Below are 25677 nucleotides of genomic sequence, written 5' to 3' on the forward strand. Positions count from 1 at the left end.
AATAACAAGGAGATCACACTTCTTTTCTTAGAATCAAAGAGTAATTCAATTGGAAGAGAAATCTTATGGTCACCTGTTTAAGGCTTCTTCGCAAAGCAAATTCAGCCGCAGGTTGCTCAGAGCTTTGTACAGTTATGTTTTGTAAATACCCAAGGATAAAAATTTCTAGAGCACCACCTTTCTAGGCAAGCCTTTTCAGTTTTCCTTACAGCATTGTATTTTTAAATCCATTCTCACTCCTGGACACCAAAGACTCCAAAGATATTATTCTGAGCTACCAAAAAGCCTCTGTAGAGGTATGAAAATAATGTGTGAAGAGTGACTATAAAAGAAAGAAGTCAAGCATGTCACCACTGAATCTATATCATCATGTCTTACCTTCAGAAAGAAAATAAAAAAAAAAATTAAAAAACAATAAAAGAGAAACTTAAGACAATGGGTGATTTTCTGTGAAAAAAGTCTCCACTGTCCAGTGTCAGACAATTTTTCCTTACAGTGCTTTTTCTAGATACTTTCTCCACTTACTGGCATGTGTGTTTCTTTTAGACATCAACAAATTACTTTATGCTTGAAGGGATTGGTTTGATCTTGAAAGATGGTGACAAAAGTGCTTGTGTGAGCTGGTTATTTGGGTTTTAGGTCCACGTGATTTTTCCTGTTACTTACTTAGTGTCAGAAGTGATGTTGTTCACAGAAGCCAAAGGGCTATAACACTGAGCTTTTGAGCTAGTCTGCGTCTAAAGGAAAATCCATGGTCCTTACCCTGACTTTTTAGGCCAATGGAATTTGAATATTTTATTTTAGGTTATAAACCTTCTCACTTAAATCCATGCATTCCAACCTTAGGTGGTTCTCTGTGTGGAGCTTGGCTTAGAGTAGATTAACCTGAAATAGTAAGTTGAGGCTTACGTTCATCCACTCCTCTGTTAAGATTCATCAACGCAAATGTTTTTTATTTGCTGGAGTTAGCTAACCTGAATCCTGACAGCACTGTTGCATGCATCCAGGTGCTTCTTTAAATCTTTCAGTGCTGGCCAGATCTTTGCAACAGCTCTTGCCTGTTTAACAAAATTCGAACTGTTTGCTATGTATTTATGAACACAGAAGCCAAAAGAAGCTTTCCTCTCAAGTGTGACTGTGTTCTTATCTTGTCACTGGATGTTTATCTTAATTTACTTGTCCTTGTGGTTTTTGCTATATTTGTTTTCCAGAATACAGCACATTTTCAGATGCATTGAAGAAATGTCGTAACAAAAATAAGGAGGGCTCTGTGTTCAGCCAGCGAACAGAGGAAGCATCTGCGCTTCAGTATTTTCAGGTAATGAAACTTTGGTGCCAGTTTGTGAAATCTGTTACTGTTGTTTGTCTGACCTCAGTCACAAGATCAGTTAGAAAGATAGGTTAGGTTTATTGAGAGGGTGGTGAGGTCCTTGGTAATTTAAATACTAAGTAATTTAAGGTAAGATTGGTGAAGATGGACTTTATCTTTTGTTCTGTTTTTCCTCAACCTCTTACTTTTAGTTTTATGGCTATCTGTCTCAACAACAGAATATGATGCAGGATTTTGTGAGGACGGCAACTTACCACAGAGCTATACTACAGAACGACGTAGATTTCGTAGACAAGGTAAGCTCTGTTGAGAGTCTTAAATGTTCAAGTATGCTGCTTAAGCTCTAAACTTCAATTTGCCCTGTAGAGCAACACTGGTCAGGCTGTAGCCTTTTCTCACCTAGGTCTTTGTGCATGAATGTATTAATTCATGTGTGCTTTACATTATTGATGTTATTGTTAAGCGCATGGATGACAAAGCATGATGCTGACGGTACATCCTCAGGATGCATGGTGCCAAACATGAGCTACAAATCCCTTTGCTCTCTTCTGTGACAATCAGGGAACTTACATATATATCTTTCTTGACATTTTGGGCTGTTATTCGCATTTGGCATCTTAGAGCTTGTATACAGAATTAGTTTCCTTGTCTTAACTGTTGACTGTGTGTTTGCTATTGTGCCACATAGTCTTTTGCAAATACCCACAAAGGTATTTGAGTTTATGTCTCTTTCATAGAGGTGTACACTGAATGTTTTTGCACCCCACAATCATTACAAACTGAGGAAGCACATAAGAGTCTGCTGCGGGTGCACTGGTGCAAGACAAAGATTTGGATACAATGCAGAAACTTGTGATTTCGGATACCAAATCAATCTCTGAAATATGTATATAGATCTTGAGGACTACTGTAATAAATAGAACGACTATTACTTTACCTAGTCCTTTGCCTCTCAGACTTTCCAAACCAGATACTTCATCAGAAGACAGAAGAAAACTTACATTGAGGGGATGTAGGATAATCTGCTGCCCAGACACCAATTAAATTGCTTTCTGATTTCTTTTTTTTTTTTATGCTCCTTGAAATGCAAAATATAGGGCTAATACAGTTTACAGTGGGTTTTTACTTTTTTTCTATTAGTTACATTAACTAGAGACTTTCTGACCCTCTCCAGCATCAGTCCCCATGCACACTTTCCTGTGATTCACACTTAATACAGCAACAAATTCCGTAATACATGTTATGCAGAAAAGTATCTCCTTTAGTAAGATGTTTAATTTATCTGCCCTCTAACTCTGTCATTTTGATTTATGTTGTGAGCCAAAGGAGGATTGAAGTTCTACTTTTCTCTATATTGTTCCTCCGTTGTGTCGATTTGTGTTTTCTCTTCTTAGATAGTCTTTCTTCTGAAGTCAGTGTTCTCAGTCCACTTTGCCATTTTCTGTATGTAGAAATTGTACATGCCCTGTTAGCATTCCTGCCCTCTTTTTTCAATGTCACCATGAAATGTGCAACATCTGTTTTGGAAGGATTGGTGGGAGTTATGCATGATAGTGTAGACTGCCACAGAATTGATCTGTATTGCTGAATTCTAACTTCGTAGTTTTTCTTTACCGTACTTCTCAGAAATCTTGACTTTTTTTTTTTTTTTCCTGGGACTGCATCTATCCATTGAGCTTTGATCTTCACCAAACAATTGATAATGGTGCCTAAGCTACTGTTGGTTGTTGCTGATGATGATTCATTTAGAACTTGGATGGTATACGAACAGCTCTTATTTTCCACAAAATTATATTAATAAGCACTGAGTTTAATTTATCTGTGAATTGCTCTGTGGCCTGCCTTTGCTAGCTCTCTGCTCTTTAATCAGTGCATGTTATGTCATCTGCATGTCTTGCTATGACACTGCTCACCTCTCAATAAAATACTAAAACCCAGCAAAAAACATTAGACTACATGTGACCTTTTGTAAGCAAATAGGCAATTTGTAAGCAGTAGTCTCTGCTTACTACAGACTTACATTTTTTAGGTCTCAGTATGTCAGCTGTGACCGCGTGAGCTCAGTTTATGATGTTTGGGTAGCAGACTGCAAATAAAAACAATGCAGAAAATTAGCTTTTTTTTTTTTTTTTACCTAATTTTAATATTTTTGTCTTCTCTCCTTTCCCCTTCTTTCTCTCGTGTTTTTGTGTGCACTTTCTCTTAAAAGGAGCCTCTGACTTCAGCTTACACCAGGGCAAATGGCTTTATTGCATCACAGAAAAGAGTTTTTAGTAACTTATAAGCAAATGCCAAACAAAACATTTCCCCTTAAAAGTGTAGCTAATATTTATAGCCAAAATGAGGAGAGCTGTAAATGTGAAATTTACCTGATTTTTTTTAAGATCATTATGTTTTTGCTGTTTAGTTCAGTAACAAATTCAAATGCAGCTGATAATTTTTATTTGCCATGCAACTTAGGTAAACTGTGCTTTTTTAAAAAACTAAATGACCTACTTTCATAGAAATGAAACAAACCTTTATAGAAATAAAACAAATAGGTTTTCAGTTCCTGTAATTTCTTTCAAGCCTGACACAATCCTCCTCTCTTATTTAACCCAATAAGGCTAGTAAACTAGTGATGTGCACAGGGCTGCACTAATTTTCTATAGACATCAGAATCAAAACCCAAAGCTTGTGGTACTGGATGATACCAGCCATGTAAGTGGAGCTTATAGGATCATTAATAGGTTAAATTTGGTACTGGAATATGTAACTTGAATATATGGTGAAAGAAACAGCAGAGAGATAATTTTATTTGCTACCGTTTTCTTCCAAAATAGGATGCTCCCATGTTATATTGCAAAAGGCAGATTTATCCTGCAGGTAACATATCCATTCCATTTTTTACTCGGCACTAAGGAATTCAGGTTTTGCATACTCTTTGCCTCTGTAGGAAATCTTGCTGCTGTGCAGTAGTACAGCTTGCTTCCATTTGCTCTAGGTTTATTTATTTTCCCAGTTGTTGGAGGTGCCTTGGCTTCTCTACAGCATAGCTAATAATAAGACTATCATAGGTTGGATGTTGCTGGCCACCCACTTAGAAAATGATCTCTCTTTTTCCTGATTCTGTTGAGAAATGGCAATTTTTGGAATAAATGTAGCTGGAAAAATGTAACTATCTGTAGTGTGGCAAAATGCTTTCCTATAAGAAGCTGAGAAACATTGTGCTGAGACTTGATGAGCTGGAAATACAGCACCTATCCTACATCCAGAAACTATGAGGCAGACAGAAGTATTTAATGATGGCAGTAAGGAGATAAAAAGGTAAAAAGGATATAATTATTTTAATATATGCATTATTGAAGGAAGTTTTATTCAACTGCTATTATTATTTTCTATCTATTTTGCATCCTTCCAGTAAATTCCCTTTTGCTGCCTGTTCCCTAAATTCTGTAGTGATTTATTATACAAACACTTTTGCCTATAGTGAAGGGATATTTGCTGAGGAAGTATATTTTTTCTTATTTTAGGCTTTGTATGCTTTGAAAAAATATTCCTGTATGAGAAAATGCAACAGGTTATCTCAGTTCTGCTAGAGAAAATTAGTTAGAATATAATCATGGAATAGTTAGGATTGGAAAGGACCTTAAGATCACCAAATTCCAACCCCCCTGCCATGGGCAGTGGCACCTCACACTAAACCATGTCATCCAAGGTTCTGCTAGACCCAGCCTTGAACACAGCCAGGGATGGAGCATTCACAACTTCCTTGGGCAACCCATTCCAGTGCCTCACCACCCTCACAGTAAAGAACTTCTTCCTTATATCCAATCTAAACTTCCTCTGTTTAAGTTTGAACCCATTACCCCTTGTCCTGTCACTACAGTCCCTAATGAAGAGTCCCTCTGCAACATCCTTGTAGCCCCCCTTCAGATACTGGAAGGCGGCTGTGTGATCTCCTTGCAGCCTTCTCTTCTCCAGGCTGAACAGCCCCAACTTTCTCAGCCTGCCTACATACAGAAGGTGCTCCAGTCCCCTGAACATCCTTGTGGCCCTCCTCTGGACTTGCTCCAACAGTTCTAAGAGTAAATATAAAGGATTATATGCCAGTAAGAATTGTCATATCAATATGAAGAATACAGCCTCAGACTCACTAGATTCTGAATGAGTTCTCCTAATTCTTTTAAGCTTCAATAGGCATAAATAGCCAATCCAAGCTCTACTCTCAGTTTACCCTAAAATAGCTTACCTCTGACAGACAGTATTTGAATTTGCCACTAAGAACCTTTTCAAAGAGTGAGAAAATCAGACTAGGGGTAGGGGTAGCTAGTGGTATACTGAACTTCAATATTACTCTAAATCTGTATTATATTTAAGCTTCTCTGCTCTTGACTCTTGAGACTGTATCAGGATGGTAGCTTGGTTTCATGGTTGTAGTGCTTTGAAGTCTCATGAGGTTCCAGGTCCTTAAATCACCTAATGGGCTTGTGAATTTCACATCCTGGATCAAAATTTAATGAGAATTTCGGCCACAGGACAGGAAAACTGTTGCTCCCAGTTTTCAGTCAAACACAAACCCATAGGAGGAACTCGAATGCTGAGATGTTCTGTGAGATTTTTCTAAAAGGTAGCATTATTGTCATGTCTTCCCTCCCTCCCCAGTGTATTCAGACTACATTTTTGTTTCAAATTTTTCTCCTGAAGAAATTTTCTTACAAAAATCTATTTCCTCCAAACCATTACCATGACATAACCACAACACATGAAAACAATCCATCGCCTCTTTAAAATATGCTAAAATAATGATTAGGGGCATTAAAACTCTTCGTTCAAGCCTTTTCACTTTTTCAAGTGAAATTAGTAATATTTTTGCATAATGCCAGGCTTACTAAATACAAGGTACAGCTATGAATATCTAGTTACTTGAAATAAGTATGAGGAAGTGACATTTTGATTATTTTATTTCTTTTGGTCTACCTTTTGTTTTCAAGGTGGTCCTAGATGTTGGCTGTGGATCAGGAATCCTTTCATTTTTTGCAGTGCAGGCTGGAGCTAGAAAAGTCTATGCAGTTGAAGCCAGTACAGTAGCAAAACATGCAGAGGTAAGTGTTTTTCACATGAGCCGAGTCTTAGAATGGTGTAGTGTGAAAATGTGAAGAGGTCTAGAACTGTGCCTCAAAAAGGCTGAAGGCTTCAGTGTGATTTTTCTAAGAAGTCAGGTCTCTAAAGAGCAATGCTTTTTGAAAGGTTATTTTTGAAGGTGTTCTAAATGTTCTAATATGCCAAATAAATAAACCATATGATTGTTGTTTTTGTGAAAAACAGTGAATGGTCATAACTGTGATTAAAATTTTTATTTTCAGAAGAGAAAGAAAAGAAAAACATTAGTTGTTTCCATGGCTTATGTGCAAAAACATTTAGGTGTTTTTTTCCTAAGACTCTTGGACATCTGTGTGATCAATTGAGTTAGTTTCCTGCTAAGTTTGATTAATCGGGCCTTTCAACTTGCTTACAGAACTGTGTTCTTAGTGTTTAAGAAGAATGTGTCCAAACAATGCAGTTACTTTTAAATGGTATTTTTCAGGCATTGTGTTTAGTAAGCATTCTAATATGATTAAAATAAATTTAAGAGCTCAAAGTGGTATTGGTAACTAAATACCTTAGGATAAGCTCACTTCCTAAAAACTGGTAATACTAAATATTAGCAATGACAAATTTCTCCAAGTTCTTTCACACAGTCTGTGCTAGTTTAGATGAAGTGTGAGCATTATTATTATTAATTTTGTCAACACTGATCACTTCTAGCTGAGTTTTAAAAATAGTTTTAATGTGAAAAAGGGTGCAAAGTAGTGAAGTGGAGGATTTTTCATCCCACACTAGAAAAATATTGCAGCACCTAGATGTTAATTTTCCTTTTGCTTTACTGATCTAGAATATAAATGTTCATGGGCTACATTAGGAGTCCATAGTTCCTCTAAATCCACACAATGAATATGCAGTAATTTACTGAAAGTTCCTCCTTTATGTCCTGGTGCAGCAATCCAGCCTTGGTCTTGCTGATGGCTGGCAAACACCAGTTGTCGACTGTATCATTGTGAAGGAAATGGGTTGCTGTTGGAAATTGAGATAAGCTGGTTTGGTCTTATAGAAAAAACTGTGGATATCAGACATTTTTACTTCTCTCCAGGTAGAAATAGTTATTAATGTATAAATTCTTTCATTCTCGCTTGAATACAGGACTCCCTAATCTCCCCATGTATGTTTTCATTAATTTGTTGTACTGAGGAAAAGTGTTGTTTCATACAATCATTTCCTACTTCCACCTTATTTGTGTTGCTTTTGACAAATGTTTTCTTGATATGTGCCTGTTACTTTTGGAATTGGCAAGGATGTACTAGCCTTACTTAGCATTTATGTACTGAAAGAACATTTCTATTTTCTTATTATAATTTGTATAATTAGAAAGATTCTTTGTAATTAGAGGGATTCTCTCTTGTTTGTCAATGTGTCAGACCTAGCAAAAGCATTAAAAAGTTAATATATGAAAAGTATCTCAGACAGAAAAGTGGAGGGTAGTTCTTACTTCACACAGGAATCTGTAAACAGATATGATACTATACAATATCTTTGTTTCATGATAGAAGTTTTATTTATGAAAGCATAATAAAAAGAAAAAGGAACCTACTTTTCCCAGTAATCATATAATGTCTAGTAGTGAGTATAATGTGTATGGGTTTTTTAACGTTTTGATCACAGGTTTGAAACTGTGACTTTGGAAATCCAGTCAGAAGTAAGCAAAATCACTAGTTATGAAATGACACATGCTGCATCTGTAGCGTATCAAATACTGAGTATTTTCTTGGGCAGTGTAAATGTGAGTAGAATATCTGGCAACTTACTGGTAGAGAAATAGCATTAATCCACTGGGTTTAGAAATTGGTTTGGTTTTTCTCCTGGGGTGGATGAAATGCTAAACAGCCTAAAAAAATGATTGATAAAGAGAAGTAAAGAACTTTAAGCAGCTATAGATACTGGTGAATACCGGCTAAAATGTCAGTCTCAGTGTGAAAATTCACCATTTTTTGGTCATTTTCTTTCCTTCTACTTCCAGAAATTGGTCTCAGATTTAATAAGAAATAGACTGAGGCAGTCATAATTTCTGTGAAAATTTGTTAACTCATGAATTGTATTGCAGATCAGCTGATCTAGTAACACATAACATGTTTCAAGAATTTAATGTTATTCAGTATAAAGATGGTTAGCCTTAAGTATACTATTTGTCATCTTTAAATATTCCATAGTAGGATTTCACTGGTATGGTATATCAAGTATCTCGATTATGAGAAAACCATTACTTTCCATCCATTTAGTCTCTCATTTCTGCATGGATTTATTATATTTCATCTATTTCAGATACGTGTAGTAATATTGAATGTGAGATTAACAAATATTGTGGGGTTTTGGTTATTTTTTTCTATTTTAAAACAGAAAACTTGAAGCCAATGCAATGAATTACTGACTGAAGGGAAATTACATTAATGCTGTAATAATTTTTACTGATAGATTTGTTGGGTTTACAGTAAATTCCTCTTTATAGTTGGAAGTTTATTTTGAAAGAGCAAGATTAAAAATTTAGCATTACAATACAGTTACCTGAAATCAGGTATCTTATTTGACAGTGTTGAAAACTGTGTACTGCATAAATATGTGCAAAGGTAGGGTATCTGAAAAGTTTGTTGGAAGGAAAATTCATACCAGCTGCTGTGTTATGAAACATCCTGCCTGTTGCTTTGCACTCATTTACTTTAGATATTCACTGGAGAATATCTCATGTCTGCATGACTGTGTTCTGTGTAGTATTTGGGTGGCTTTTCTGTCTGATATTCACGTACCCAAGGCTTACCTGCTGTCTTTTTTTCCTGTTTCAAAATTCAGCAGAGGTGTGAGAAACCCTGTGTACCTTTATCATGACTCTGCACCAGTTTTTCTTCTGTTCTGTGACTCCTTGTTTTGGAGATACAACTGTTGGTAGCTGGCTCATGCTATGTGCAGTACATGGTAGAGGAAGAAATTTGAAACGCATCTTGCCTAGCAAACCGGTTTGTAATAGGGAGCAAGCGCTCTCCAGCAGAAGGTGCATGACATGTGAGATGAATGCAATCTCAGACTGCTGATTTCACTACTGCAGTAAATCTTTTGGCCAAAAAATGTGAAGAGCAGAAGAAAGAAGGCTGAAAGTGGCTGGCGCTGGTAGCTATTTTGTCTAAACAGGAAGCGTGATTCTAAGCAACCTATCTAGGACCAAGGGGAAACATTAACAAACTGGAAAAAAAAAAAATCTAAGTGGAACACTTGGATAAATAGAAAGAAAGAGCTACTGTGCATGAGGAAAATCTGACTGTATTGTGGAGGTCAGCTAGTGATGGGATCATTGAAAGTAAAAATAATTACTTCTGGTGAAATCCTTCACTTTCTGTTGTGACATGGGACATAAATAGAGATTTGTTACATGTAAGACTGCTACTTAATCTTTTGCAATAGCCAAACAAGAAAATTAATTTAATGAAAGACAATTAACCTTGCGTGGAGTGTGTTAAAACTCCTGTGGGGGTGCTCACATCTGAGTGGACACAGTTTGCCTGCAAGATACAGGAATTTAGAAAAGCGTTTGATGTGCACTTGGGGCAGTCTTGCAAAGATTCCATCTCAATCACCATAATATTTGCAGTCATTTGCTATGTGTTTAAGTGATACTTGTGAGTACCTTAACTGTCTTCTGTGCAGTAAACAAATCTTCATCTGTTATTGTTTTCTATTACTTAGATTTAAAGACTTCACTATATTTAATTACATGGTAAGTTGTCTTTCTCATCTCGTATGTCAGATGCTGTGTGGTGGGGTTTATATGGTATGGTGATAATGAACACTAAAAATGAGGGTAGATTCATACAATATATAAGGAAGAAATATTTTCTAATGAGCCTACTTTCAGAGTCTTCTGAAATCCAGAAGAATAATGAGAGAATGTGGCTGCTAAAATAACACACTGCTTCCAGTCACTGATAAAATTACAAGCTACTGGGTGGATTTTTTTGTTTTCTGTATTTTTTTTTCTTTTTAGCTTTCACTAAAGCTGTGAAATATTGAAACTACTCCTTTTGTTCAAACACATTATGCTGACCATAACCAGGTGGTTGCAGGAATTCATGAAATACTGTGTGGAGGTGAAAACATTGCCAACACACCCACTCAGATACACCTCCTCTCCTTTTGCCACAGATTTGCTATTGATTTCCAAAGGCACTGAGTCTAAAAGCTGTACTGCCATCACCCTTTGCTGTTTGTTCTTCATTTGCAAGAAAATTTTTTTTAAAAAGGCACAAAAATTGCTAATATTAAGTTAGTAAAAACAGCAAGCTGTCAGATGAAGATACGGGTTGGTTTCAGTATAAGAGATGAAGACATAGTTTGTTTAAGGCATATCTTTTAAATGGCATGGACAAAATACCTGCCTGAGCAGCAAAGTCATATTGGTGACAGTATAAATAATGTGCTGTGTATAAAACCCTCAGTTTGTGAGGGTGCTGCAGAGGGTGAATTAACTCAGTAATTCTGTCAAGAATAAGGTCAGTTCAAACAAGACGGAGGTGGCTGGGACAAAAGTTAGTTTATCGCTGTTAGCTTATAACCTTGAAGTGATTTATTTATGTATTTATTTACGTGATTATTTTTAAATTTCAGGTTTGCACTAATATTGCCTGGAAGTAGAATTTAACAGTATTTTATGTGCACTTGGTATAACACACTTGTGTTATTAGTATTTCTGTTACTTCTGTAGAATCTAGAATTTTCCTCGTGTACGAAAGAGAGGTGTAGAAATTGTGGAAGACTAGCTCTCCAATATTTAATGTCAATTAATAGATTATTACTTTTCTTCATGTGATAATGAGCCACTAGTCAGAGTTCATTAATGCATGGTATATTTCAGTTTCAGAAAAATGATCTCTGAGTTTAAAGAATATTTTTTTAAAAAATGAAGGTCTGAAATTTTCAGAACTAGCTTTTCATTGCCACCGAACCAGCTAACTCAGCTGTAATAATAACCAAAAAAATAGCTGCCACAGGACAAGTGATCTTCTCCCTGCAATAAATCAGCGTCCTAATGCATGTAAGATACTTGCTTCAACTGACATTCATTGGCTTCCTCACAATCGTGGTACACAGTCTGAGATTTTGGCAGATGCAGAATTGCGTTGATTTTTCAGATCACTATCGGAGTATATTGGTGGGACACAAATTTTGTGTGAATAAGCAGAGTTTTCTGTTCACTGAGGCTCTTGCTAAAACCTGGCATTACTAAATTCCTTTTGAAAATGCAGTTTCTACCTTAGTTAAGCTGAGTGACAAAAGCACATTAAACTTTAGCTTTCCCAAGTCACAGCTACACTCTAAAGGAGAGGATTAGTACTGACAGTGGTTTTTTGAGGTTTTATTTTTGCTGTATCTGAAGGCAGGAAAACAAACATTTATAACTTTTTTAAGTTGTGTAACATCAATTTCTATTCTATTATATTCAACAGAATATCAATTTCTGTCCCCATGCTATTATTTCCAGTAAAAAAATTCATAATATAATCATCTCCAGTGCATGAGATATTGTAATGATCTGCTGCCCTCTAGCAAACTGTGAGGTATCTACCATAGTCTGTGAGGGTCTGAAATGACTTACGCTTCTCTCCTTTGTACGTCCACGCTGTTGCAGAAGTGTTGTTTCAGTTAGTTATTTTTAGATTTGGAGTTCACCTGTGAGCAAACCAGTCATTTAATTTCCAAAATGAAACTTCATCATGTGTCTGCTCACATAGCCTCTGGTCTAAAGAACTTTAAAATAAAATCTGCCAACCTGTCATTAGAAATGGGTACGAACACTTGTCAGTGAAGAAGCAGCAATGGTATTTACCTAATTGATAGCATGCCAGTGTACAATGATTTTTGTTTTGCATAGTAGTTTTATTACCATATTAACATATAGTTTATATTAGCAAGTCATGGCTGGAAATCATCAACTGTATCAGTCATTCAAGCTTTAATGCAAATTATTCACACAGATGTTATACCTACTATGTTAACTATAAGCAAAGGTGTTAAAATTCCACTAGTGAGTGTGGACAGGGTACTTGATAGCTAGCATTTAACTTCATTTGAAGAAAGCTAAGTAATTCAGATACTTAACATAGAACCATAAAATTGTTAGGACTTGATGAAGCTTACTGGTCTCTTCTATATGCTGTTCTGAGTTGATTTTTTATTAACTTATTTAGCATATTCACGTATCAGTGGATTAGCTGATAACAACATTAGTCTTTCTCTGGTTAGAATGAGTCATAAGTATCATTGCTGCTACCTAAGGCCCAGTCTGTTTTGGAAAAGGTTTGCTGAAGTAATTATATACACTTATGTTGATGACATAATTACATCAATGCAAGAACAACAGTGAAGGAGTTTTTTATTACTTACTGGACATCAATATAAATCTCCTACTGTGCTGTTGCAAAGGATTCTTCACTTTATAGAATCTCCCAGCACACCTCAGATTAGTTAATTAATTGCTTCTTTATAAGTTTGTGCCAGAAGAACACAGATTCTGCTGTTATTTAAAAGCAAGAAGTGTAGATACTTCCCCATATGTCTGAGTACAGTGCAGCTAAATAGGATACACATCTACGTGTACGTATGTAGAGGCTTTGAAAAAAGTTGTTCTTTTTCTTAGACTTAACTTGCTGTATCAAACATAAAATTTAAGGTCCATTTCTGCTATCCATTAAACATTTTTCCCCAAGTTTCACTATGCCCATACAAGTGAATAAATCTCCAGTATCTCAGCTTTATGTACTAGCACGTTCAAATGCATTCGTGTGAATATAGTGCTATGCTCCATTTATGCGTAGAAAATACTGTAAACTTTTCAGCTCTTATTCAAGAACAGTATTTCTAAAATGTAGAGACTTGTGAAGACCCTTTCTTTGTAATATTTTGCATTGAATTAAAATACCCACATTTTCCTGGTCAGCAATTTTTTCTCGTAGATACTGATTACTGTCATCTCTTGCAGGACAACAGTACTTGTACTATCACTTGCCGATACCACACAATGTATTTCTTTGAGTTTGCTCCAGTGAGCTCCAGTCTTAGAAATTTTGGTGTAGCAAGGAAAAATATTTCTATTTTATTCTGATTAACAGACTAAGGTTTATGTTATAAGGGGTTTAATGATAGTTAAAGACTTCTGATATAAATTCTGATGATCAAGAGAGTCGAAACTTGTGTGCTTTTGTTTTTGCTCCAGCTGTTGGTGAGAAGCAACAACCTTTCTGACAAGATAGTAGTTCTGTCTGGAAAAATTGAGGAGATCTCTCTGCCTGAGAATGTTGATGTGGTAATTTCTGAACCAATGGGTTATATGTTGTTCAATGAACGGATGTTGGAAACTTACCTCCATTCCAAAAAATGGTTGAAGACACGTGGTGAGTGTCTCACCAAGTTATCCCCTGCATAGAGAAACAAAAATAAAAAGCTTCTGAAAAAATAAAAAAAAAAAAACAACTTGAATTGGTAGTCCAGGATTGTCTGGTTTTATACCCTCATTCTAGCTTTAACAACAGCATCTAGGGGGCCCAGGGGAATTAATAGAATGATGAAGCCACCATTGCTATTGTACTATGCTGTGACTTCTTGCTGTTTCACAGTGGAAAAAGCTTTGGAGCATGCTGCTGTTGCAGTGCTGAATTCTGCTTGTGCTTTAATCTTAACCTGTTGTTATATACACTATGATAGCATTTCTGTTACAACATATCACAATAGATAATAGCACACTAGCCTCAACTGCCAGACAGTGGAATCAAGCTGAGAGTGGAACGGTCAAATAGAATTTTGGTGTTCTGGGGAAAGTTCCAAGTTATTTTGACATCCTTTCATTGGGCTTCTCCCAGATGCCTTATTCTAATATTTGGATGTTACTTTTTGAATGACATGAGAGATTCACAGAGTTCAGTGCTCTGTATTTCATCCCTCCAGTATTTAGGGGAGTTTTGAAGGTAATCTGTAAATTCCAGGGCCTCATGTGAATCTTCTCTGAGAGGCAAATCTGAGCATCCAATTGCTGAATGATAAATATACACAAACTGCTAGAAATGAACTATGAAGTATCTCAAGCAAAATTACTGCAAAATGGAATTTTGTACTGAATCTGTACGTAAATGCAGGGAGCTAATGAATTTGCTCACAAACCACATTTAGGTTGTATTTTTCAAGTCAGCCACTGATCTTAAGTCTCCCATTTAGAGCTCAGTTTCAGAGGAGGGCTTCTGAAAACTTATCAGGAAGCAGCTCGTTTTTAGTTTTAAATGAGTGGCTGTTTTTAAAAATACATGTCTATCTTTCTGGTTGCTCACTTATGGGGATGAATCACCCTATGTGGTAATTATTAGATTTCACGATTGTCTAAGTAAGTGAGCTGAAATTATGACATTTTGAGTCAGTTTCTAATATTTAGTACCTGTTAGGTTTGGAAACTTTCTGTCCTAAATTCTCTGTGAACTTGTTAATATTCTCCCCACAGCCAGTTAAAAAACAAATAAAACATGTCTATTTTGTGAGTGGGTGTTGTTCTTTATTTAAATTTCTGTGGACTTTTCCTACATGATGTACTTACAAAAGGAATACTGCTTCCTTTTCCTTCCACTTTTCAACTATCTTCCCCTTCAACTATGCATTGTATTCTATAATAGATTTTAAAAGGGTGAAGCAGTATGCTAAAGTGTAGTTCAAATTGACCAGGCTTTATTTCCTGCTTCCATTGATGCATGCACAATAGAACACAAAAGCTGTCATTTAAGTTGCTAGGCAGCCTTATGCACTGCCTACAGAAAATAATGGAAGGCAATTCCTCTGATTTCCCGATCCATTAGAATGTAGTAGATCAGGATTTCATTCCCTGCTCTGTTACAAATTTGCCACTGTATGAAAAAAAAATTGGTTTCTCAGCTTCATCATCTTCAGGAAAAAAAAAAGAATAAAAAAGGGTATATATACATTTTTGTGTCTGTAAAATTTTCAGTGTTTACTCTGAAGTGTTATGAGTTTCTCAGATAAAACTCTTAAGAGTAAAGTGCATGTAACTACTTCATTCACTAATGGCAGTTTTTCCAAATCTGACCAAAACTGTACCCTGCAGTTTAATTCAAGTCTGACCTTTAAAGCAAATCTTTCACACAGATGTTTTGTTTACTAGGTTAACTATAAGCAAAGAAGGTGCTAAAACTCCACTGGAGAGTGTTGAGAAGGTATTTAATAGCTAGCATTTCACTTTTGAAGGAAGTTAAATAATTCAAATATTTGAAATAAGACCATAAAATTGTTAGGACTTTATGAAGTATTGTGGTCTCTTCTATACATTGTTCTAGATTAGTTTTTTTACTAACTGCTTTAGCGTACTCACATTTCAGTAACCCATATATCAGTAAAACTGAACGTTAAGGTATCTGAAGTGTACGCAAATTGCTGCTTCTGAACTAGTGGTTTCCTGCTAGTGAAGACATCCCTGTAGAGATGTCTGTGGGAGGACACAGTTACAGAATATCGTGAGTCAGAATGGGCTCCCAAGGATCAGCAAGTCCAACTCCTTACTTCACACAGAGCAACCTTAACACTAAGCCATTTATTTAAAAGCATTGTCCAAAAACTTCTTGAACACTTGGCTTACCACTTTATGTTGTCTTCTGTGTACTAGGAATGATGTTCCCAACATTCAGTGACATCCATTTGGCTCCTTTTTCTGATGAGCAGCTGTACATGGAACATTTCTCCAGAGCCAATTTTTGGTAATGACTGTTTTTTCATTTGTATCAAAGATTCGGTAGAGGTTAAAATTAAATCAGTTCTTTGATTAAGCATAAACTGTCATCATTGAAAGAGAATGCTTTTATGTTTTCTGTGTTCACTGTTGCTCTGTCCTAAAGTCATACTGTTTATTGTGCAAGCCTGAAGAACCTCTGAGGAGGGCTACAGCTGACTTGGTCCCATTTTGAAAGATGAATGTGAATCAGATGCTAGTGTTTCCTTTGCTATACCAAAGTGTATTACGCTACAGATGGTGATCATTGCCTGAATAAGTATTAAGAGTATAAAGAGAATAAGTATTAATTCCTAAGTCCTGAACAAATTCCAATTTGGTAGTTATATTCTGTCCACCAAATTTTTTCATGCAGCTTTAACTTGAAGTTGTACTCCTTTTGCCTTGGAGCGTCCTACTGCTACTATCCACCGTTACACTGTTGCTGCGCTATATATGGGAGGAAACAGCTGCAGAGATATTCTAATGAGGAGAAATTGAGATGATTCCATTTCAGCAAAGTGTACATTTATTTGTAAACTTCTTCATGTGATACATACTGGTTAATTTATAGATCATTATTTAAAGGTTTTGTATGAAAGGTACTGTGGAACTCCTGGGTTAACTATTTTAAATCTTCTGGAAGATGTAACTGCAGTCTTTCAACTGTTCTTTCAGCTTCTGATGTGGAATTAATGTGAACATTAACTGGTGCTCATCAACCTATTTGTTGGTTTCTTAGATTAAAGACAGTTTTCTTCCCCGCCCAAGTGTCCTGGGCACCAGGTTATAACTGCTTATACTTAGAAGATTTCTTCTAGCTGTCTCTGAAGTAGAGCTATGAGAAAATCTTACTATCTCTATAGTGATTAAAGGAGCACGAGAAATTTGAGTAATTTACATGCTGAATCCTTTGCTGGCAATGTTAATTTATACAGCCAGTTTGTGGTCGTTTGTCTCATTGCGTAGTTGAGCCAGCTATAAAATGTTTGCATTGTATGTTTACCATCACAAAAAAATGCAACAGTACTTCTCTGTGTTAAGAAAATGAAAAAAAGAAGGTAGAATTAAATTCTGATAAGATTTGCATCTCAACTGTCATTCTGGTCTTCCCCAAGATCCTGTTGTTTTTACTTATATACATGACATGTCTCCTGAGCAGAGGGCGATAGTATCAGTCCTCCAATCAATCCACGTAGTTGTAGTTTTGTCTGGATGCATGGCCAGGTCATTGATAGTACAAGAAGATTAAATATCCTTGAGGTTACTAAGTGCTTTAAAGACCAACAAATTAGTGCTTTTAAAGTCTTCAACCAAATATGGGATAACAATGTTCTGAGAGTGCAAGTAGTTCTGCATCTGCACCACTCTAGGGCATTCACATTCTTAATACTAAATGGTCTGGATACTCTGATAGATCCAGAGCTATAAAAGTCCTATTTCAGACAAACCACTTCCTCAGGGTCTTCTTGGGGTTTGCAGTAAACTGTCAGGAACTAATTGGTGAAAGCCTGTGATGTCCTCAGCTTCAGATTCCAGGCCTCAAGAAACAGCTTTTATTCACTATCCAGCTTTGTTATTTGGAACAGAGGATGTGTTTTGTGTGAAATAAATCCTTACCTATATAGCTAAATCCATATCATGTGTCTTAGAGATTGGATATGGTTTTGAATCTGGTTGGATGATGGTACTTGAGCAAAGGACTGAAAGAACTAACTAGATTTTCAATTCCAACTTTTACCTGGCAAAGGCACCATGCCTTTAAAAACCTTCAAAATCCAAAAGTCATGTTGTGTGTTCTAACATTAGATGCAGCAGTTAGTGTAGCCTGTTTACTGTACAATGGAAAGGCTACATGTTTCCCAAACACTTAGAATTATTGCCTTGTATCTATATGGTAATAGTAGTTGTGAGACTGTGTAAGTATGTTTTTTTTCTCTTGATGCCTATAGATTGGCTTACTGTTGGGCTTCAGAGCTGCTTATTAATTTGTATTTAACAGTTATCATTCCCAGAAGTGTGATAATGTGTAGTCTACCATAGAAGAGCAGACTGCTCTCTTTGTTGGTGGAACTCTTCAAAGACAGAAAGATACAAAGCATAAATATATGTAGCAAGTTGTTTAAAATAGTGTGCATTTTGGTTGTGTTTCTCTTCAGTGACAAATAAGCAACTCAATTATACAGTACAGCAAACATATGGAAAAGGGTAAAAGATGACTAGCAAATATTGGTGTGAGATGATCTCTTCTGTTGTGCTTATCTGAATTCTTTCCTTAAAGAGATCTTTAAGGCATACAGTCATTTGGGCATCTTCCCTTTATGAAGTTAGCACAGAACTAGTAATGCAGAATTTACCAGCATTAAAGAGATATTGCCAGATTGGTTTAGACTAGTTCATCCACTTTAGAAAAAGTTATGGCAGTTTAGGAGTTGTATGATACTGTAACAATAAGGACAAGTGCTTTAAGTTTTCCTTTTTAAATGCTTCTTAAGACTTAGAATTCTTGACCGTGGTTTTGTATCTAGATGACACTTCCACCACAGTGAGTTGAGTTTCCTTATGTTTCCCCTTTCCATCTCCTTTTGTTTATGTTGTCTGGAAATAAAGATACCTATTAGGCTTTTCAACTAGTTGATAAGAGGGTTATACACAGGAGGAGGAATACTGAAAGCATGTATATTTTAATTTCAAATTTCATACTGGAAATAGCCTGAATATACATTAAATGCACATTTTCATAAATTAGTAAGATAAAAATACTATTTTTTTCCCCATTCTGTTAGTATAGGATTTATTTTCCTCCACAAAAAGGAACAGACCTGTAATGTGGGTGTCCTTATCATTATTTTGATTTATACAAGGTCCACTCCTGTTTCTGCAATAGCTCAAGATTACAGAAGTAGCTTAAAATGCCCTAGCCCTGATCCCTATTCTCTGCTTGCTGTGTGGACTCTTTCAGAAGCATACTGTGAAATGTCTCCGTATATCCATTTGATGGGATCATGTCACCTCAGTGCTGTATAGGATGTCTGTATGGAAGGTAAGCTCAGGAGGGCTGCAATTTGGCCTCTTGGCAGACAGGAAAAAGGAAAAGAGGCTTCACCAGACTTCACCTGCCATTTGCAGTTACTCTGCTGGCTCTGGTTGGAACCCAGAAAAAACATTTTTCCCTAAACATTTCATGTGTTACTGTTTCTAGGTACCAAGAATGCTTTTATGGGGTCAATCTGTCTAGTCTGCGTGCTGCAGCTGTGGATGAATATTTCCGACAACCTATTGTGGTAGGTTTGTATGCCTGGGCTTTATTTTTTCGTGGTTTGGCTTCCCGCTATCTTGTCCCCTCCACTAGATCTTACAGATACGATAGCCTCCTTGTTTGGCAGAGCTCTGTGGCTCTGAGTTGAATTGAGAGCCAGGAGCATGCAAGTGTGAACAGAGGAGCTGTGAAAGGTTAAATACTATATGCAATATTCCTGGTTTTGCTGTAGTAACAAATATCTAGAGTTTTGCACATATTGGGAAGCTACAGCATGTGAACAATTCTCTTCCTAACATGCAACTAGCTTCCCTCAGTGTTTCCAGTCTCCTAAACGAGTGACTTGACCTTGATTTTTCCCTTCCCATCTCTGATCCACAAGTTAAAGGAAAAGAGAATGCAGCCAAGCAAACAGGTTTCAGTGTTATGAAACAACCCTTTTTGAAATATGTAAATAGCCATACTTTATTGGATATTTACATATTTAATATGCAAATATTTAATGTTCAATGTTAAATATTGAATTAAATATGTAAATATCAAATGCTTAATATTTACATATTAAAAATTTAAATCTCTACATATTTAGTGGTGCTAGATTAAATCTCCATGGATCTAGCACCTGCCCTTCTTCTTTTTAGTAAAAGTCTAGGTGGTAGCTAGGTAGAAAGAATGAGGGACAAACCCTTCTCACCTCTGTGGGGAAAAACCTTTAAAACCCACCCCTGCCCCAGCATAATGCTTCACTGTAGGTGCAATGAAAACGTTCACTCTCAGAAATTTAACTGCAACATATCTAGCTAGCATATCTAGGCTAGCATTAGGCTAACTAGTTTAAGCAGTGATAGCAGTGTAGCTGCTATCACATGGACACCCTAAAGCCTGTCCAGAAATCTGGAAAGACTGTTAGACTACTGATGTGACCTTTTGCATTTGGCTGCTTCTGCCGCTCAAAATGGATAAGAGAAAACTGACTCGTCTTCACAAATTTAAGCTGTATCTTTGACTATAGCATGGTCATTCTCAGTGCTGGCTCTCTGACTGTCAGTCAAGCTAAGACTAGAATGGAGTAATATGTAGGCCAGTGGCACACAGTTGCACCCTGTATGAAGTACATATTTGGCTTTTATTTCTCAGCTGAGATTCTTCCTACCCTGAACACCACAAATGCAGTGCCAAATAAAAGCCACATTAAGTTGACACTTCTTTTTAAAAAAATCACTATCTCCTGGCTGGTTTTAGTTCTTAGATGGGCTCACTGGGGGAGATGTGGTAGAAGCCTTTATGTTAAGTATGCTTTACTTAAGAAAGAGCTTGTGAGCAGTGATAGATTAGGATTAGTACATGTGATCAAAGACAGAAAAATAAAGGGAAAAGTTTTTGTTTGCTGAGTGACTCCTAACTTTATTCTAGAGGACAATCTGTATTAAGTAAATTTGCTTACTCTTGATAATTTCATTTTCAAGTATTTCCATGCTTAGTTCAGCTAAGTTCACTTTACTCAACTGTGCAGTGCAGAAAGCATATTAAAATGTTTGTAACTAAAAAAAAATAGTATAATAAACCCACCTATTTTTTTAACAAGTGATCAATTTCTGAAAGAATTTTATTATTTCTAGGTTGAATAAAACAGTCTTTGATAAGTATGTGAGCTATCAGATATATTAAATCCTGACAATGTTGCAAAATCTAACAGGGTTCTAAGGGATGCTAAAAAATGGAAACGTTTCAAATGACTTCATTGTGGTGAAGGCTGATTTTTATCTTCTCCACTCCCCCCCCGCCCCTTTTTTATTAACAGAAGGGAAGCTTATATGTGGACAAGACAGAATGGTAACTTTCGCAACTTTGTTGGTTTTTTTTTAACCCACATAGGATACTTTTGACACCAGAATTCTGATGGCCCAGACAGTGAAGTACACTGTTAACTTCCTGGAAGCTGCTGAGGAGGATTTGCACAGGTCAGCAGATGCCAGAAGTTCACTCTCAATCTTTCGTTTTTGTAACTGGCTGTTGGTCATTGGTACTCAGAAACAGAGGAGGCTCTGACAGTGGACATGGTGGAGGGAAGGTGGCATGCCAGAATAATAAGTACACCACTTGTACTGGACCAGCTCGTTTGCATGATTTTGTCTAGGATTAGCAGAGAAGCCTGTTGGTAAGCCTGTAAAACACCAGAACTTGGTTCACAAAATTTTCCTTCTGAAAGGGATAAAATGGGCTCTGGAGGACAGTGTTTACTTCTTAGCATTTTATGTTGGGGCACATTTAAACTTAATTACAAGGCAATTTTTGTCTTTCTGAGTAGGTATCCTAAAAGAGCTTGTCAAATGGTGTCATCATAAGCTGCCTTGCTGAACTCTCGTGTATATGTTTTTTTTTCTTTTTTTTTTTTTTTTTAAAAAAAAAAGCCAACATTTTCCAGTCCAATAGGAATCAGCTGTATTTCTTCACTTCCCTCCAGAGCTCTTTCAAATCTAACTTTGCCAATGAGTTGGCAAATCTTATCTGTAAAGAAGCCTGCACTCCTTGTGTCCCAGAATGACACAAGTACATCTCTCAGTACATCTGTGAAATAAAATGTCCCGTATGGGAGAATTTGAGGGAGTACTTCAAGTCCTTGCAAGACACTGTCGTAAGGGGGAAATATCACAGGCAGTCTTTGAAATTCTGAACCCTTGTTTCCAACATGACTCAGAATTAATTGTACAAACAACATGGTCTAGTGAGAGAAGAATTGCTCTAATATGGTGGAAACAAGTGAAGAATTGCTTTCCAGTTTCATCTGCCTAGTGTTGACTTGCTTCAGAGAGTCTCAGAACTAACATGTTGTTACCTGAATGTTAATTTTATTCTATACTTCAACAAGATTAGATGAGATTTGGGTTCAACTACATAGCCAGTAATAGTTCTTTTGGAAGGGAAATTATTCCAGCTCTTGCTCAAGCAGCTTAATTTTTCCTTCTTGTTCCAGTAGTAGTCATGTCTGTCAAATTTCAAATGGAACATTTTCCTTTCAAATTAGTATTTAAACTAAATCTAAGTCCTTCACTGGGAATGGGAAATTTTCGACTGGAAGGACTGAACCCTTATATTTGTAGCAGACTGCAGTGTTGCCATAAATGATGCATTAACACTTGTGTAGAAGCATATTTGATTCTACTATTGAACAAGGCACACAAAAAATGAACACCAGAGTCAGTGTTATTGGTTAATTCTATTGATACACAGAAAAAGAACACATCCTTTTAAATTCACAGAAAATTGAGACATAAACTGATGAATGAGAATGGAAATACGTAAGTTAGTACAAGGTAAGTTTCTGGTGGAATTTCCAGTACTTTTTGGAAATTACTTTGGCAGCATATTGTTTTTTCTTCTGCAGAGTGGAAATCCCTTTTGTTTTCCAAATGACACACTCTGGATTAATCCACGGTCTGGCATTCTGGTTTGATGTGGCATTTGTAGGATCATTGTAAGTACTTTTTCCTTCTTCCTATGAAATACTAAATACAGGGGGGGATATCATATCTTTCATACAAAGTGTTCCAGAATTAGACCTTCATCTGGTGCTAACCTTGTTTGTAATTCCTTCATATTAAAGAAAGGATGCCTTGTGGAGGTAATAAGAAATGTAATAACCTAGTGCTAACAGTATGACAAGATCATGGTGATCTTGCTTCCCATGTTGATTAGGGTACACATAATCTGTTGTAGACCACATCCAGGAACTGTTGGGGGTGAAATATACTATTCCACACAGTACTGATTCTTTTCAATATTTTATACCTTTTTGTTTTACATTGCAAGTATAGCAGCAGCATTTGAATATAAACTGGATTTTCTCAATTGGGCTGGTCTTGTTTGTGGGCAAAAGGCAGAGCAGGTTGTATGTTCCAACCAACAAAATGGAAACAGAGAAAATTTTACCAGGCTTGGATGGGTGACTTTTTCACTGCAGCACCAGGCATTTATTTCAAAATGGGGACATTCATCTGTTGTAGTGAATGGGTGATAATTAGATAAACTTATTCAGGTATTCAATACATAGATCTCAGCTATCTGTATTTAGCCCTTAGATAAGATTTCTTGATTTCCCAGTTAAATTGATCTAGTTTAGATGAGGTGACTTTTTCAATATATTGTAAAATGCACTTCTATTTATTTGTGTTGATAAATGCCTTTTATTAATCTTTGAAATGAGGATTGTCAAGAATTCAGAATCATATATCCATTAAAAGAAAATGGATATATCTGCATTTCTATTTACTTTAACAGCTGTTAGGAAAATTTTTAGTCTTAAAAAAGGAACCAAAAGCTCCACATCAGTTATAACAGTAGATAAAATTGCAGACTTGTAGGAACTGACTGAAATCCTCCACGCAGAAGGCTTCCATTTTGGAATAGGCAACTATTTAATCAGCAGCTCTTTAGTGTTCCTAGAACTGTGGAAGTTCTTTGTCTTAGCTCTTGAAATCTCAGTGGATTGGTCTCATGGTATTACCCGTGTTATCCTTTTCTCTGAACCTATGCCCTTGTTCAATATATTATTGAAATACATTTTTCAAGTGAAAACTAGGTATGGGACCTTCTTGGAGAGTGTTGTTTAAGGATGAAACTTCCACTGAGAAGAATCACATTGCTACATTCACGACAAATCTTAATTTCCTGTAATTTGTTGAAATTGTCTGTTGTAGTAAGAGGAGAGAGAAATTAATATTCTCTATACTGGTAGTGTGGAAATAAAAGAAAACAGGAGTCTGAAGTACCTCTTTTTTGAATCCCCGCAACTGGCTTAGGCATGCAAATCTGGTGGTGACAGGCACAGTACAGATAAAGGAAGAACATGAGGCATAATATACTGATTTCCCAACATAGGGTAGGGTCATTTTGCCACTTTACTTGAAGGCTGTTTGAAGTTTATTATAAGCAGTTGAGGCCTCACATATATAAAGGTCTTACAACTTAAAGTTGTTTCCAAAAGGAGAAGACAGGAGAGAAAGTCTACACAGTTTTTCTTGTTTGTTTCAGGGTAACTGTTTGGTTATCCACTGCGCCGACAGAACCTCTCACTCACTGGTATCAAGTACGTTGCCTTCTTCAGACCCCCCTCTTTGTTAAAGAGGGGGAATCTCTCTCAGGGAAAGTCTTACTTGTTGCCAATAAGCGGTAAGTGTAAAAGCTTCAGAAGCAGATTTTGTAGTGTGGCTGTTCTTGTTAGAGGTACAAAAGATACCAGTTAATTTTGTGTGTGCTTGTACCCACATTTGCTATTTCTCGTACCATAACCAATTTATATGGTATCACTGATACTGTTAACATAGGCACTCTTTATCCTGTGACACTCTGATCACCAAAAGGTCTCAATTTTCAATGAGAGTTACCTGTGAGGTACTTTCTCACAAACCTTCTCCTTAGCCATGTGTCATGTCCTGCCTTCCCTCACAATGCCACTTGCAGATTTGGTCAGCTTCCTACTCTGCTATCTTTCACACACAGCAGTTTTCTCAGGTCATGTCCAGACATTTTCCATACCTTGACCTGGCAGTGGCCAGACATTTACCATGGCCTTGGTCTGACCATGTCTTGATATGATTGGTGATGTGCCTGCAGCCCTGGGGTTCCTTGTCTCTCAGCAAGACAAGGAGACAGGGAGAAGAGGGGCTGATCCCAAATCCATTACATTTTTAATACTGAAAAAAAAAAAAAGTGCTGTCGTGTTTAAGAATGGTGCTTTCCATGTGGTGTTGTCCTTTCACGGAAGTTAATGAAGACAGCTGCTTTTGGAAGGGCATATTTCCTCCTCAGACATCTCTGATGAACCTCCTGTTAGTCAAATGTTTGGTAACTCCACCCCTAATCTTTGTTTTGAAAATAATTCTTAAATGATTGGGTCACACAAGTTGCAGCCTGGTTTGCTTATGGGTACATGTAGTTTTAACAGAAAACAAAGCCTTCTCCGTGTAGGAAGGTGATTTTTCGGGGGGGGGGGGGGGTGGGGGTGGGCAGGGGAAACATGCTCACCAGTCAGATGATTCCAGTGACATCAAAGCTGTCAGCAATACTTCCAGGGCTCTTTATCACATCAGGAAAGGATGCTTGATTTTGGACTTGTCAAGCTTCCAGACCTTCTCCTCAGAAGCTCCTCTAAATAAAACAGATCCTGATATGTCTCTTTCAAACAGAAAATGTATTCATATTTTAATGTATAAAAAA

At 36.7% G+C, this 25677-nt stretch overlaps 1 protein-coding gene across 1 annotated transcript in view; it reads left to right on the plus strand.

Moving 5' to 3' along the window:
- LOC136004811 (histone-arginine methyltransferase CARM1-like) overlaps positions 1-25677 on the plus strand; it is a 58231-nt gene that overhangs the window by 31697 nt on the left and 857 nt on the right. The window contains exons 3-11 of the mRNA XM_065661687.1: positions 1212-1318; positions 1522-1626; positions 6304-6414; positions 13659-13836; positions 16101-16191; positions 19405-19486; positions 21337-21422; positions 22847-22936; positions 24493-24630. Coding sequence (XP_065517759.1) covers positions 1212-1318; positions 1522-1626; positions 6304-6414; positions 13659-13836; positions 16101-16191; positions 19405-19486; positions 21337-21422; positions 22847-22936; positions 24493-24630 — 988 coding nt within the window. The remainder of the gene's footprint in view (positions 1-1211; positions 1319-1521; positions 1627-6303; positions 6415-13658; positions 13837-16100; positions 16192-19404; positions 19487-21336; positions 21423-22846; positions 22937-24492; positions 24631-25677) is intronic.

Source organism: Lathamus discolor, chromosome Z (assembly GCF_037157495.1).
Source record: "Lathamus discolor isolate bLatDis1 chromosome Z, bLatDis1.hap1, whole genome shotgun sequence".
NCBI lineage: Eukaryota > Metazoa > Chordata > Aves > Psittaciformes > Psittacidae > Lathamus > Lathamus discolor.